Here is a 15895-nt window from a genome sequence, read left to right on the forward strand (position 1 = left end):
TTATGTTTGATTTACTTTGACTGATTATAAACAATGTTTAGTGTATTCATTAACGACTCATTGTACCTTTTGATAATGATAGTTGAATTTTTCTTTGAATCGATGACTTATGATTTTTACTCTTATATTAAGGGGTTTTCAATGTTAAAAAATTTGTGTCTCTTGTAAGTAAAAAATAGATAAGCCAAATGCATCAATAAAATAAAGCAAAAATAAATAACTTAAACACACAAGATACAAATTTTTTAATGTGAAAAACTCCTTAATATAAGGGTAAAAACTACAAGTTATACATACAAAAGAACAACTCCACTATGACTAACAAAAGCTACACGAAAGCTTTCAATGAATACACCAAAGAATGCTTACAATTAGTCAAATTAAATAAAACACAATTTTTTACAAAAGAAAAAAAAAAAGATGAAAAATTTCAAAAACAGTGTTATTACTACAAAGCATTTTTCTCTCAATCCACACCCAAACATCATTTCAATGATCCAACCGTTATTAAGAATCATATCCTACAAACTTATTATTCAAAAGTTAGTCTGATCCATCGGTGAGTGAATCTTCAATTGTAATTTAAAAATTGTTACCTAGTACATATGTGAACTGAATAATAAATTTTCTCTCTTCTCTCTATGTTTTGTTTCTGTTCTCTCTCTATAATGAGTCATTTACAAAATCCTAATGTGACCCTTTCTTTACTTAATTAAGACATAATAAGCTTACATATTTTAACTCGAAGGGAACTCAAAATTCGAAGGCAATGCGCGGTCAACTTACATTGGAAATACACAAAACCACGAAGGCGAGGGAGGGCAAGCGTCTGTGTCCAATACCTTGTATGGATCGTGGGCTGTTGATTATGTCATTGGATTGTTTGTTGAGAATGCTAAAACGTGGGAGGTGCATCAAGATTTCAAACAGAACATCGTTGCCCAGCTTCACTGGTGGAGAAGGAGAAGGATAAGAAATTTGGAAGAAGATTTGCATGAATTTCACAATCCATTTCCTACATTTCGGTAACAGCATTTTTCTCTGCTATATTGTGTTGCCCAATTGGAGGGTTCTATGCTATAATTAGAAAAGGTTTTTATATTATATAACCATAACCATAACTATGTGAACCAAGTGCGATGTGGAGGTCAAAAGTTTGGTAGGGAGACCAATACGGCATACCTTTCATAATTTGTAGCATTAAACAAAAATGTTATTATAATTTGTAGTCTAGGCCAATCAACATGTTTCTGGAGGTGACAATTCATTACGATCTCCATACACAAACTTCCTTAACTTTCTTCTGCAAGCCAAAGTTATATCATACGTACGTTACAAGTGTTAATAATCAACTTTCTAACACTTTTTCTAGCCATTTCTTTTATTGTAAATCGAAATTTATTAAATTTTTTGAATGAGGTTCATTCAAAAGAGAAGTTGATGGAGCTACTTGGAGAAGAATGTTGATTCTTCAAGTTCTCCATGCAAGGACCGAAGAAACTCTTGAGGAAACCTTGGAATGAAGTCCGAAACTCCTTGAAGCAAGCTCCAATGGAGTAGAAGTACTTGAAGTGATTCAGTTACTCTTAGCTTGTTGTAGAAGCTTGAGGAACCAAGTCAAAGGTAGAAGAACCTTTGAGAGAAACCTTAGAGAGAGAGTTATCTACGGTTTTGGGGACTCTTGAGTGAGAGAGAAATCTGATTTCTATTCTCAAAATGTTCAAAAGTGAGTACATGAGAGGTAATTACAAATATATAGGGAGAGGTAGCTTCTAGGAGAAGCTAACCTTAACCATGGTTCACTAGGAACCATGGTAAGGTAAGCTTAACTTCCCACGGTTTAGCAAGCTTGTAGGAGAAGCTAACCTTGACCATGGTTCACTTAAGAACCATGGTAAGGTAAGCTTAACCTACTAAGGTTTAGAAGCTTGCAAGGCAAGCTTCAAAAACCTTTGCAAGCTTCTAAACCTAGAGGTGTAGCTTAGAAATTCGGCCAAGGAGGAAGAAGATGAGCTAGGCGGCCTTGGTTCAAATTGCTCCATGATTTAATTTGAAAATTCTTGATTTGGTTTAGTTAGGTTCATCATATGATGATGAGACCTAGCTAAATCAAATCTATGAAAATTTAGGAGCAAAATGAGTTCAATATGCAAAATTTTGCCTAGGCGCAACTCAGGCCCAATTTCTAAACACACTCCCTAGCTTTGCTAAATGCAACCCCTTTTTCCCTACTGAAAAAATACAAAATGAATGTATCAACTAGGGAGGTTAAATGGAGTTAAACTCTCCAAGTAACCTACCTTAAAAACAATATACAAACACTAGAAAAAATAAATAAAGTGCCTCACAAATACAAAAGGCCAAAATAACCTATACAAGAGACTATGTATAAACTGTACAATATACACAAGTAGAACTAGGCCTTCTCTTCATGATAGAGCATTCCAAGTGAAGAATACCTTGGGCTTGACAAGCCCACTAGTCTTCACAAGGTCCAACTCTTCCTGTATTCTTCTAGGCATAGCTCTGGTAACAGGGCCCTTGGCCCATGGTCTATCATCCCCTCCTTCTTGAGAAGGATTTGTCCTCAAATCTGTAGGTTCATCTTCCTCATCATAACCTGCAAAGGGAATAAGATCACTCACATTAAAAGTGTTTCTTACTCCATAATCACTGGGAAGATCTAACCTGTAGGCATTATCATTGATTCTTTGGAGGACTTGAAAGGGACCATCTCCTCTTGGGTTGAGTTTAGACTTCCTTTGAGAAGGAAACCTTTCCTTTCTTAAATGAAGCCAAACCCAATCCCCTTCCTCAAAAATGAGGTTTTTCTTTCCTTTGCTTCTATCCAAAGCAGTTCTCTCATTTTGTTGTTGTATATGAGTTTTAACCTTCTCATGCAGCTTCTTAACAAATTCAGCCCTAGATACCCCTTCTTTATGAAAATAATGAGAAGAATCTGGTAGGGGTATTAGGTCTAAAGGAGTAAGAGGGTTAAAACCATACACAACCTCAAAAGGTGAGATTTTGGTAGTCTTATGGACTACCCTGTTATAAGAAAATTCAATATGTGGCAAGTACTCATCCCAAGACTTATGATTACCCTTAAGGACTGCCCTTAACATTGTAGATAGGGATCTATTAACTACTTTTATTTGCCCATCAGTTTTTGGGTGACAAGTAGTAGAGAAAAGCAGTTTAGTTCCTAGCCTACTTCAAAGAGTTTTCCGGAAATGGCTAAGAAACTTAGTATCCCTATCTGAAACAATGGTTTGGGGTAGACCATGAAGTCTAACCACTTCCTTGAAGAAGAGTCTTGCTATGTTGCTTGCATCATCTATTTTGTGGCAGGGTATAAAGTGGGCCATTTTACTAAATCTGTCCACTACCACAAAAATCGAATCCATGCCTCTCTGGGTCTTAGGCAAGCCCAAAATAAAGTCCATACTGATATCAACCCATGGAGAGTTAGCAACAGGTAAGGGTGTTGAGTGTCTTTTATGTATGATTTGCACTTGGTACTCTTTTTGGTATTTGTAGATATTTATATATGTTATTTTGCCCTTAAATTGGAAGAATCAAAGTATACTAAAAGGGTAGAAGAGTAGTAGCAAAATCCTAATGTTTTCCCTCTATTTTTTGTAGGAAAATTGAGAAGACAGATTTCCACAGCCATAGCTGTGGTTCTGGAGCTATAGCTGTGGAAATCTGGGGAGAAATTTTGAAGGCCAGAAACTTGCAGCTATAGCTGTGGTTCTGCAGCTATAGCTGTGGAAATCTGGAATGCTCATTTTTGGTTCCAGAGACTTGAAGCTAAAGCTGCAGGTCCAAAGCTTGAGCGTTGAGGCTTGGGAGATCAAGGAAAGCCACAGAGACTCACAGCCATAGTTGTGGTTCCACAGCTACAGCTCAGGGAGTTGCTTAATCATGAAGGAGTTTCCACAGCCATGGCTGTGGAGCTACAGCTGCAGCGCCAGGAGTTGCTTCATCTTGAAGGACTCTCCACAAACATAGCTGTGGTTCTACAGCCACAGCGGTGGAGTTAAAAAAATCACTTTGTGCCCTGTTTTAGAGCTCATATAAAAGGGGGAAAAGGCATAAAATAGAACATCACGAACAGAGGAGAAAGAACAGAGTAAGGAGGACTTGAAGAGAGAACCAGAGGAGGAACTACTACTTGGGCAGCTGGGTCATTTGGGAACGAAGCCCAACCCCTTGTTTTCATCTCCATCTTTGTAATCTCTTCTTTTACTTCTTAGATCTTGTAATGGCCATGTGTGGCTAAACTCCTTAAGGATTCGTTGGATGTAACTACTAACTCTTCTTCTTCTTAAATATATGCATTTTGATCTCATTATTTGTGCTTGATTCTTCCCTTAATGCTTATATCGGCTTGATCACCCGTTGTATGATTTTTGGCCTTTGAATCTAGTTGGAAAACGTTTTCGAAAACCCGAACTGAATCTTGCACCTAATCATTTCTTGTTCTAGGAATAGACTTGATTTGGTTAGTCACATTGTTCAAGTCTTTGTTCTTAATGCGAAGTGTTAAACTTAAAACATAGAGGAATCATGTTTTGAGCTTAATGACTTTAGGATTCAACCTTGAGGAATCTTGTTGGATTACTTAATGAACGTGAAAATAATGAAATTAGAATCGCATTTATTTTAAGAAGATCTACGAGTTAGCAAGTACTTCTGAACCAATCCTTGTTTCTTAACCATAGTTTTTACTACTTTTATTTTATTGTGTTGTTTTACTCTATCTTCACTCATTTGCAATTATAACCACATTCTCATTTAAATCATTAGAGCAAGAATTACTAAACACTCAAATCCCTGAGGACGATATTTGAATACTACTTCGAAACTTGGTTCACTTGCCAAGTGGTGTGTTTGCAAAAACCTCATCAAGTTTCTGGCGCCGTTGCCGGGGATTTGGTGCTATTTAGTAATTCTTAATCTTGTGATTTTTTAATTGTGTAAATAATTCATTTTGTGAATATTTAGAATATAGAGATATTTGTCTTGTTGTGTTTTGTGGACTCACCTTGCTGTGCAGACTTCTTGGAATTGTATGCGAGGGAAAACTCTAGCCGAGGAGTTACATTTTGACCCTGAAATTGAAAGAACGGCAAGGAGGAACAACAGTAGAACAAGAAGGCTTAGACAGTTAGAGAGAATCCAAAAACAACAGCAGGATCTTCTGAGTTCTTCAACTTCATCAAATCAACCATTCCTTGAATCAGAAATGGCTGAAGAGGGAACAGGTGGACCAGCCAGGCCTCCTAGAAGGACCCTAGGTGATTATGCACAACAACATGGTCCTAGGCATTTCTCTAGCATTGTAGCTCCAAATACTTCTAGAGCCATGGAGATGAAGCCTGCCTTCCTTACTTTGGTTAGCTCACAACAATTTGCTGGCCTTGATCATGAGGACCCATACTCACACCTTTCAAATTTCTATGAGTTATGTGGAACAATGGGAATTCCTGAAGGTGATGAGGAAGCTGTATACTTGAGGTTGTTTCCATTCTCTTTAACAGGAAAGCTAAAGTTTGGTTACAATCTCACCCGAATCAAAGTTTGACAAGCTGGGGTGATGTGGAAAACAAGTTTGTGAATGGATTTTATCCGTCATCCAAGTATATTAAGGCCAAATCAGAAATCACTACTTTCAGGCAAGGTGCATATGAACCATTTTGTGAAGCCTGGGAGAGATTTAAGTCATTGCTCAGAAAATGTCCTAACCACGGGTTTGAGGATATAACTCAACTTAACTTCTTTGTGAATGGAATCAAGCCTGAGGTGAAGATGTTACTGGATGCAGCAGCTGGTGGCACCATGATGACTGTAAGCCCAGAAGAAGCTACTCAAATTATAGAATCTTTGGCATCTTCTGATCACCAAGCAGAGCATGGGAGACACCAATCTCATAAAAGAGGAGTTCTTAATCTAAGTACAAATGATGCAATCCTTGCTCAGAACAAGCTGCTATCTCAATAGATTGAAGCACTGACTAAGCAGATGACCAAGATTCCACAACAGCTTCATGCTATTGCTTCTTCTTCGAATCAATCAAATTCTTCTCTAAAGTGTGATTTTTGTGAGGGAGATCATCCCAATGGCCACTGTTCTGAAACTCCAAATGAAAAAGAGGTCAACTATGTGGGCAACCAACAAAAAGGAGGTAACTTTAATTCCCGTAATTATAATACTAACCATTATATGCAGGGAAATCAAGGTTGGAGAAACAACAACAACCAAGGTTATGGATGGAGGAATGAAGCTGGGCCATCCAATAGGCCCCCACAACAACAACAGCAACATCAACTTGATTATCCCTCTATGCATGAAAGAACTAGTAAATTGGAGGAGACTCTGAACCAGTTCATGCAGGTATCTATGAACAACCAGAAAAACACTGAAACTTCCATCAAGAATTTGGAGGTGCAGGTGGGTCAGCTAGCTAAACAATTAGCTGACATGTCTAAAGGCCCATTTTCATCCAACACCAAGACCAACCCCAAGGAGTATTTCCAAGCCATAACAACAAGAAGTGGGAAGGTAGTTGGTAGTGATATTGGGGTGAGTGGTGACAATGAGGGTGCTGATAATAAGGAAGAAAATAGTAAACTAAAGGCGGTTGAGGAGGAGATTGAGAAGAATGAGGGAGAAAGCAATAAAAATGAGGGTGTAGATAGTGAGAAAATAAAAGAGAAGAATGGAGTAAAGAAGGAGAAAAATAAAAAGAAGGGCAAGGAAGTCATTTCCACTGTTCCTATTAAAGACTTACCTTACCCTCATGCTCCTTCCAAGAAAGAAAAAGAAAGGCAGTTCCTGAGATTTCTGGATATCATTAAGAAGCTTCAGATAAATATTCCCTTCACTGAAGCCATGGAACAAATGCCCACTTATGCTCGATTCATGAAGGAATTATTAACTAAGAAGAGAATAATTCTTGAAGAAGAGACTGTGGAGCTTGAGGCAAGATGCAGTGCTACTATACAGAAGTCTCTACCTCAGAAGTCCAGAGATCCAGGCAGTTTCACTCTCCCTGTATCAATCGGTAATCTATCAGTGGGTAAGGCACTCTTAGACCTTGGAGCTAGTATTAACTTGATGCCTTTATCCATGCTGAAGAAGATAGGAGAAGTGGAAGTGAGACCTACAAGAATGACCTTGTAGTTGGCAGACAGATCCATCAAGATTCCACATGGTATAGTGGAAAATATGATCGTGAAGGTTGATAAGTTCATGTTTCTGGTTGATTTCGTAGTCATGGATATGGAAGAGGATGTAGAAGTTCCTTTGATATTGGGCAGATCCTTTATGAACACAACTCGAGTTATCATTGACATGGATGAAGGAAAGCTGAAGGTGAGGGTCCAAGATGGGGAAGTGAGTTTCAATATATTTGAAACAACGAAGTTTCCAAAAGGCAACAAAGATTGCTTTAGAATTGATGTATTAGATGATGCATACTTGGAAACTCAAAATGATTTCAAGAGCTCATCGCCACTAGAGAAGGCTTTGCCTATCTCTAACGAAGATATGGAAAAGGTCATTGGTAAAGCTTGTCATCTGCCAGTGGGATTGGAACATAAAGCATTTTGGGCTTTGAAGGCCTTAAATTATGATTTGAAGGCAGCAGGGGAGAAAAGAAAGCTTCAATTGCATGAATGGGAAGAAAGGAGATTGAAAGCTTATGAGTCCTCTAAGTCTTACAAGCACAAAGCCAAGATATACCATGATAAGAAGATTTTGAACAGGAACTTCCAACCTGGCCAACAAGTATTATTGTTCAATTCCAGGTTGAAACTTTTCCCTGGGAAGCTCAAATCTAAGTGGTCAGGTCCTTTCTCAGTTAAATCTGTCAGATCATATGGAGCCATTGAACTTGAAGACCCTGTCTCTGGAAGGACTTGGTTAGTTAATGGTCAGAGGCTCAAGCATTATTTGGGTGGTGAGGTTGAGAGATTCACTGCCAGCACACATTTGAAGGAGCCATGAACAATCTGAATTGTCAAGCTAAAGACACTAAATTAGCATGTTCTTGTTTTAATTTCTGTTTTAGATTCTAAGTTTTAGTTTGAATAGTGCGTAGTTAAGAGTTTTTGTGCATAGGGTTGTTTGATTTCAGAATGAATGTGCTTGATGATTGGCATGTTTTGGAATGTGTTAACATTGCTGATCTTGTTGAGGTTCTGTTTGTGTTCTGTGTGTGAAGATTTGGGGATGTTATTTTGTTGCTTTTTAGTGGTGCTGCATTATTTTGGGTGTTGGGTTTGTGATTATTTTGATAATGTGGAGTGTGGAGTGAAATATCTTTGTTCATAGGGAGGTTTGATTCCATGTTGTTTGTGGTGTTATGATGGGTTATGGCTGTGTTTATATTATTGTTGCTTGATGGTTAAATACATGTTGAACTTGATGTCTAGTGTGGAATAGTAGTGAAATCCTTTGTGATGTTTTGGAATTCCTTTTGATGCCTTATTGCTGGTTGTGCAGTTTGTGGGTCTTGAGTTTTTGAGTATTCTAATACTTAGTGTGTAATAGTCTAGATTTTGATATGTTTGTTGTTGATGGCTAATTTCATGTTGATGTTGATGTTTAGTAGGTAATAATAGTAAAGTATATTTGTAGTGTTGGAATCTTAAGACTAACTCAAATATATCTTTGGTTGTGAAGGCATTGGTAGTTGGTAGAGATGCTATGTTAGTAATGGGCAGTTTAAGAATGTGAGGTACAATGAGTTTGGTTTTCATGTTCAAGATCTCAAGTTTTGTGCCTTGGAAATGAATGATATTCACGTATACTCTCAATAGGATTTAGCAAGAGGTGGTTTCCAGCTTAGAATTTCAATTCTAAGTCCTTGCACTGGAGCACCAATTTTGAAGCTATAGCGCCAACTCTCTGTTGGCATCTTTGTGTGTGCAAAAGTTCCATAGCTGCAGCCCCACTTTCATCGCTTTAGCGCCACTTCTCTGCCAGATTTTTTTTGTGTTTTTATCAGTCTCCACAGTTGTAGCGCTGGCTTCACAGCCATAGCGCTAGGTTTCTGTTGTAGCAATTGCATATGAAAAATTTCACAGCTACAGCCTAGCTCTCACAGCCATGGCGCCAAGACTCTGTTTGAGTCCAATTACATGCTGAAATTCCACAGCTGCAGCGCCACAATCCACAGCTAAGGCGCCAAGTCTCTGCCAAGCCCTTTATGTGTTAGAACTCCAACGCTCAAGCTCTAGCTCTCACAGCCATGGCGCCAAGTTGCTGTCTTAGTTCAATTGCATATGAAATTTCCAGCGCTCAAGCGCCAGTCTCCCTAGCCTTAGCGCCACTTTTCTGGAATACATTTCCAAGCTCAAATTCATGAGGTTTAATTTTTTCTTTTAAGTAAAGAGTGGAGACATTTTGGATCAGTTTTGAAAAAAAAAAAGAACGAAAACCCTCTCTCCACCTCTTCGTTTTCTCTCTACTCTAATCTCCACCTCTTCGTTTCTCTTCCTCTCCCACTCACGAAACTCATTAACCTCCTCACGTTTCATCTCTTCTCTTCATAATCTCCATAAATCCTTTGTTCTTCATCATCCATTTTGCACATAAACACGAAATGATACATTTTTATTAGCATTACAAGGTACAATCTTCATCTTTCTAACTTTCGTGTGTAATGCATGAAACCTTTGCTTGCTCACTTCAACTTTTTGGAACCTTAAGCATGATTTTGTTATTTTTTGAGTTCTTTAAAGCATGATGATGGCATCAGTTGTGATGTAGTTCACTTTTGGAATGCAATGCTTGAATTTGGGTGTTTGATTCTTCAATATTGCACATGCATGATCCTTCTCATTTTCTGCCTATTTTGTGTTTGAAGAACTGCCTGAATGAGAAAAGTATTTGATTTGAATACAATGAAAGCTTTGAAAAAGGTGATCACTGAAATGTTTCATTTTTGTGAAGAAATGTAAACCTTGCATGACAAGAATTCACATGCATTTTGCTTTTCTTTCTCATGTACACCACGTGTTTGGTTAAATGCTTGAGTGAATTTGTGTTCTTTATTTAAAGTGTAAAATCATTGTGGTTGGTTGATCATGGGAGCTAGTAGGAAATATTTGCTTGTTCATTGGTGGCTTTGAAATAACTTTAGTGCTTCACATGTTAGAATGTTTATTGATCATTCCTTATGTCCCATGAAGAATTGTGTTTTGTTTGTATGATCAACTTGTAGACTAACTTGGTTGCAAGAATTGGTTGTAAAATTTTCAGATAGTTTGTTCAAGAGGTGGCGGTTCAAGCGGAAGCTCTAAAGCCACTCATAAAATCCCAGATGCACCAACCTCACCACCACCATCTTAAGTGGCCTGGGGACAGTCCTATATTTTCTGGAGGGGGTGGAGATCAAGGAGATCAAGGTGAACAACTTCATGGTGGGGAGCAGGAGCATGAGCAGGCAATGATGAAAAGGAGAGGATGGAGGGTCACTGTCACCCACTTTCTGACCCCATTTTCTGAGGAAGCAGAGTTTTACTTTAAATTCATGCAATTTTAAATTTCTGTCAATTTAAATTTCAATCATTTAAATTTCTGTTAATTGTTTAAACTGTTTGGTGATTTGCTTGTTTTGGGTTAGATGCTTAAACTTCTGGTGTTTTGGTTGAATGTCATACTTGGTGGTGCAATTGCTAATGTTTGAATTTGGGATACTAATTGTTTTGTTTGGAGTTTGCACCTTAGTTACTCTGAGAGTAGTAGTGTGAATACAAAAAAAAATGTAAATAGATATATATAATTATATATATATAGATATTTTTTGGGAAAAATTGAAAATCATTCTTGGGAGGTAGTAAATGAGATGGCTGTTAGATCAACAAAAAGTGAAAACACATCTTTTGATTCACCTTGAAATGGTTTGTTTTGAGACTTGCTTTGAGGTTGTACTCATCCAATTTGCTTGATCATGAAGTTGTGAGTTATTTGATTAGCATGGCATGAAAAATCAGTAATTGAACATTTAGCCAAGCTGGTGAGTGAGAGAGACTAAACAGTGCATCTATCATATACACTTATACTTTGAGAGCCATCATCATAGCATATGTGTTTGCATTGGTTGAGTCTTGAATGATTGCTCTTTTGAGAAGTTTTGGACAGGATCAAGGCATTCCCTTCTAAATAACTGAAATCTTTTTAAGCCTAGAGCTAAACAGCCAGCCATAATTGAATCCATCCTTTAAAACCTGTTTGAGCCTTAACCTTCAAATCACCTTAAACCTTTCCCAAATACCAACTCATCACCCTGACCAAACTCTTGAGAGTAAATGAAAATGAATTGGGGATTAAGTAGGGGTAGTTGGTAAGAATTGCCAAGTGGAAAGAAAATGGAGAAAGTAAGCCAATGCAAGTTGAAGGGAAAAGTCACCCCTCCATCATTTTTCTCTGTTCACATTCAAGTGTGCTTGTTATTTTCATTCTATCATTATTTTGATTTTCAAAAAAAAAAAAACAAAAACAAAAAAAAAAAAATCAAATCAAATTAAGAGCAAAATAAGCAAGCACCTGTACAAAGAGTCTTAAAAGAGAGAGGGACCTCTTGAAATCTAGGCAAAGAATCTTAAGGAAAGAGGGTGTGTAATTAGAGGAAGAATTTGGGCTGAGAGATCTGGTTGGAGTTGAATATTTAGAGTGAGCAAGATGGAGTGTTTGGTTCATGTTCATTTTACTCTCTTGAGTTTAAACCCGGTTAATATGAAAAACCACATTCCTTTGTTAACCAAGCCTCAGTCAACCCTCAACTTTCCAAAAAAAAAAAAAAGTCCTTGTGATCCTTAATTTTCTCTCAAAGAGTAGTACTGAAGAGACGATATCAATGCTTATGTTCATAGAAATGATGAATGGACTTGAGAGAAACACTCACCCTGGAGAGCCATTGTTGAGAGAGTATGTTCAGATATTGGTTTGTAATGTTCATGCTATGATTTGCCTTGCAATTTTTGTGGTTGGGCATGGTTGTTGTTGTGGGACCTCAGTGAGTAGGAAATTGGTTTGTGATGGTGAATTGATTGAGTGTTTACCTATTGTTGATACAGAAGAAATCTCATGGTAGGAAGTGACCTTTTTGGTTTTTGATTGGTATCTTGTTGGGGACCAACAAGAGATTAAGTTGGGGTAGTTGTTGAGTGTCTTTTATATATGATTTGCACTCAACTTTTGGTACTCTTTTTGGTATTTGTAGATATTTATATATGTTATTTTGCCCTTAAATTGGAAGAATCAAAGTATACTAAAAGGGTAGAAGAGTAGTAGCAAAATCCTAATGTTTTCCCTCCATTTTTTGTAGGAAAATTGAGAAGACAGATTTCCACAGCCATAGCTGTGGTTCTGGAGCTATAGCTGTGGAAATCTGGGGAGAAATTTTGAAGGCCAGAAACTTGCAGCTATAGTTGTGGTTCTGCAGCTATAGCTGTGGAAATCTGGAATGCTCATTTTTGGTTCTAGAGACTTGAAGCTAAAGCTGCAGGTCCAAAGCTTGAGCATTGAGGCTTGGGAGATCACGGAAAGCCACAGAGACTCACAACCATAGCTATGGTTTCACAGCTACAGCTCAGGGAGTTGCTTAATCATGAAGGAGTTTCCACAGCCATGGCTGTGGAGCTACAGCTGCAGCGCCAGGAGTTGCTTCCTCTTGAAGGACTCAAATCCCTGAGGACGATATTTGAATACTACTTCGAAACTTGGTCCACTTGCCAAGTGGTGTGTTTGCAAAAACCTCATCAAAGGGTGTATAGGTGCCATGAGGCATTACTTTAGACTTTGCTTGTAAACAAGCTATACATCTAGAGCAAAACCTCTCAACATCCCTTCTCATATGAGGCCAAAAGAATTTTTCTTTTAGAAAACTTAGAGTCTTTTCAACTCCAAAGTGCCCCATGAGACCACCCTCATGACTTTCTCTAACAAGGAGTTTTCTAATAGATCCTTGGAGTATACAAATTCGTCCTTCTTTATATAGGTACCCCTCAGAAATATAGAAACCTCCTTGAGGCTTAACCAAGCATTGGGTATAATTTTCACTAAACTCTGAGTCATTGGAATATAATTCCTTAATGTGATCAAATCCCAAGATTTGAGATCCAAGGGAGATCAACAAAGTGTCTCCTAGAAAGGGCATCAACCACAATATTATTTTTCCCTTTCTTGTACTTGATCACATATAGGAATTGTTCCAAAATCTCCACCCATTTGGCATGCCTTTTATTTAGTTTGCCTTGACCCCTCAAATACTTAAGTGACTCATGGTCACTATGAATGACAAACTCCTTGGGAATAAGGTAGTGTTCCCAAGTTTGAAGGGCCCTAACCAAAGCATAGAGCTCTTTGTCATAGGTAGGGTAGTTAAGAGAGGCACCCTTAAGTTTTTCACTGAAATATGCAATAGGGTGCCCACCCTGTAACAAAACCGCCCCTATGCCAACTCTAGAGGCATCACATTCTAACTCAAAAGTTTTTGAAAAATCAGGTAGAGCTAGAAGTGGTGCATAAGTAAGCTTATTCTTTAAGGTTAGGAAGACATTTTCTTGTTTTTCTCCCCATATAAACTCCACATTTTTCTTGACTAACTCATTTAATGGGGAGGCTAGTGTGGAGAAATTAGGAACAAACCTCCTATAGAAGCTTGCCAACCCATGGAAGCTCCTAATATCTCCAACACTTTTAGGAGTGGGCCATTCTTGGATGGCCTTGATTTTCTCGGGGTCCACATGAACCCTTTTTTTACTAATGATAAACCCTAGGAATACAACACTATCTACACAAAATGTACATTTTTCTAGATTACCAAAAAGTTGATTTTTCCTAAGAATATTGAAAACTTGCCTTAAGTGTCCTATGTGATCACTTAGGCACCTACTATATATGAGAATATCATCAAAATATACTACAACAAATTTACCTATACAATCCCTTAGAACATGATTCATGAGACGCATAAAGGTACTAGGAGAATTGGTGAGTCCAAAAGGCATCACCAACCATTCATACAATCCAAACTTGGTCTTGAAAGCGGTTTTCCATTCATCACCTTCTTTAATTCTTATTTGATTATAACCACTTTTAAGATCAACTTTAGAGAATATGATGGCTCCATGAAGCTCATCTAACATGTCATCAAGTCTAGGGATAGGATGTTTATACTTCATAGTGATTTTGTTGATGGCCCTACTATCACAACACATTCTCCACTTGCCATCTTTCTTGGGAACCAACAACACTGAAACAACATAAGGACTTAAGCTCTTTCGAACCCAGCCCTTCTCCAACAACTCTTGGACCTGAGACTCAATTTCTTTTATTTCTTGGGGGTTGGTCCTATATGCAGACCTATTAGGTAGGCTAGCCCCAGGCACCAAATCAATTTGATGTTCTATTCCTCTTGAAGGAGGAAGGCCCATTGGACCCTCGGGAGGAAATAGATCATCAAACTCTTTTAAAAGTGCTTTTACCCCTTTAGGTAAAGTCTCATGTCCACTAGATGTGACAGTGCAAGAAATAGTTCCTTTACAGAGAAGGATATAAGAGGGTTGTTGAATCAAGAGGGTTTGTTTAGAAGAGTTCTTCTCTTGAGTAACAACCTCTAGGGAGAGAACTCCTTTCTCCCTAGATTCCTCTTTATCCTTAAGTTTCACGGACTTTTTTCTCTCTCTCTTTTCTCCTCTTTTTTTGAAATCTTTTTTCACTGTCTCTTTTGAGTTTCATTTGTGCTTGATCCTCAGCCACCTGTTGAGGAGAAAGAGGGTGAAGCACAAATTTCTTTTCCTTATGTGTAAAGGTAATCTTGTTAGTAAGGCAATTATGCATGATTTTCTTATCAAATTGCCATGGCCTTCCTAATAAGATATGACAAGCTTCCATTGGTACTACATCACATAGCACTTAATCTTCATAATTCCCAATGGAAAGCTTGACCTTCACTTGTTGGTCAACTGCTAAGTCACCATCCTCATTAATCCAATGAAGTTGATAAGGTTTAGGATGGGGACTAGTAGTCAAGCCCAATTTCTCAACCAGCCTAGTGCTCTAGCAGTTGCACCATGAACCACTATCAACAATGAGAGAACATGCACTGTTTAAAATTTTGCATCTAGTATGAAAAATGTTCTCCCTTTGTGATAGAGTATCACTAGGTTGGTTGTTGAGGAGTCTCCTAAGCATTAAGAGCTCCCCTTCATAAGGAAAAGTAGACTCTACACCTTCCTCTTGCTGACTTGCTTCTTCCTCACTATTACTAGAGGAAGTAGTAGCCTCATCTTGGCTACTATAAATGTCATGCCCCCTCATGATCATGACCTTTTTTGTGGGGCATTGGGAGGCAATGTGAGCTCTCCCTAAACATTTAAAGCATTTTATATCACTAGTCCTAGAACTAGTGTGTGTAGTGTCTTTCCCCTTTCCCTTATCTTTTCTTGTTGCTAGATTCTTGGAGGGTTCAAAAGTTTTCTTTTTCTCAAAAGTTTTTCCTCCTTCTTGGAATCTTTCTTTAGAAATGAAGAGTGGGAGCTATCTTTTTTATAAGATTTTCTCATTCTTTGTTGTTCTGCCCTTACACAAAGTTGGACCAAATCATATAGGTCCCTGTAGGGTAGTAGCTCCACTTGGTCTCTTATTTCTAAATTAAGACCACTTAAGAATCTTGCTACAGTTGTAGCTTCCTCTTCTCTTATACATGCCCTCATCATTAAAAGCTCCATTTGTTGCATGTACTGCTCTACATACAAATCCCTTTGTTGGAGCCTTTGGAGCTTATTCATAAGCTCCCTCCCATAGTAGGTGGGGATGTGCCTCCTTCTCATAACACTTTTAAGATCATTCCAATATTGAATTGGAAGATCATTGTGGA

General features: G+C 38.0%; 1 protein-coding gene and 1 non-coding gene across 2 annotated transcripts; one reads left to right on the forward strand and one right to left on the reverse strand.

The window, feature by feature from the left end:
• Positions 1 to 5653: 5653 nt before the first annotated feature.
• On the reverse strand, positions 5654 to 5759 carry LOC145949433 (small nucleolar RNA R71). The gene has a single exon (XR_014427641.1). It is a non-coding gene; the product is annotated as a small nucleolar RNA R71 (small nucleolar RNA).
• Positions 5760 to 6027: 268 nt separating this feature from the next.
• On the forward strand, positions 6028 to 7188 carry LOC145958506 (uncharacterized). Its single transcript, XM_083075999.1, has 2 exons — positions 6028 to 6703; positions 6791 to 7188. Exons 1-2 carry the CDS (start codon positions 6028 to 6030, stop codon positions 7186 to 7188), a joined length of 1074 nt encoding a protein of 357 aa, XP_082932125.1.
• The last annotated feature ends 8707 nt before the right edge of the window (positions 7189 to 15895 follow it).

This window comes from Cajanus cajan, chromosome 6, assembly GCF_000230855.2.
Source record: "Cajanus cajan strain Asha chromosome 6, NIPB_CcT2T_4, whole genome shotgun sequence".
Taxonomy (NCBI): Eukaryota; Viridiplantae; Streptophyta; class Magnoliopsida; order Fabales; family Fabaceae; genus Cajanus; species Cajanus cajan.